This window comes from Myotis davidii, unplaced genomic scaffold (genome assembly GCF_000327345.1).
Source record: "Myotis davidii unplaced genomic scaffold, ASM32734v1 scaffold653, whole genome shotgun sequence".
Lineage (NCBI taxonomy): Eukaryota > Metazoa > Chordata > Mammalia > Chiroptera > Vespertilionidae > Myotis > Myotis davidii.
The window spans coordinates 1052144-1052774 of NW_006285129.1; the positions used below are offsets into that span (position 1 = coordinate 1052144).

Sequence of the window (631 nt, forward strand, 5' to 3'; positions counted from 1 at the left end):
CCCGCCCCTACCTAAACATCATAGTTGCACCCATCTCCTGGGCCGTGTCTGCCACATAAGACATTTTATAAGTGTCAGCTCCGATCACCATAACAGACACAGCAAATGTAGAGATTAAGGATCCCAAGAACTGTGAGGTTTGCTCATCATGCATGCAGGATGATGTAAATGACGGTGTTCTCTGGGGCCATATCTGTGCGCATACGTTCCCCATGGCAGCCTGTTCTAGCTGTGACTTTGAAGTGAATTCATTAGTCAAGGCTCATTTTCATAGAAACAATGGAAAGAGCTGAAGTTACTTGACTGTAGTTTAAATGTGGGGTGAGGACCAAGCCCCCTGGTTCTCCCTGGAAGGTTATCCATCCTTCCCCAGCTTGGGACCGCCCCCCCCGCCCCCATCCCCCGAGATGTGCTGCAGTGCCAGCAGGTACCTTTGCCGTTGCCCTTGGGGTCTCCCAGGGTGCTGATCATCACCTCCCCACTGGCCAGGCAGTGGCTGGTGTGAAGGTAGCCCAGGCCACACTTGGCATGGATGTCCTCGGGCTCAATGACCTGGGGAGGGGAAAGGAGAGGCAGGAGAATCTTACAGGCCTGGGAGTCCCCACGCCCCACTCCTTCACTGCCCCTCCCC

The 631-nt window shown here is 54.7% G+C and overlaps 1 protein-coding gene across 3 annotated transcripts in view; it reads right to left on the bottom strand.

Moving 5' to 3' along the window:
* SELENBP1 (selenium binding protein 1) overlaps positions 1 to 631 on the bottom strand; it is a 21476-nt gene that overhangs the window by 13256 nt on the left and 7589 nt on the right. For all 3 annotated transcript variants that reach the window (XM_015558762.1, XM_006755698.2, XM_006755697.2), the window contains one exon: positions 432 to 552. In XM_015558762.1, coding sequence (XP_015414248.1) covers positions 432 to 552 — 121 coding nt within the window. The remainder of the gene's footprint in view (positions 1 to 431; positions 553 to 631) is intronic.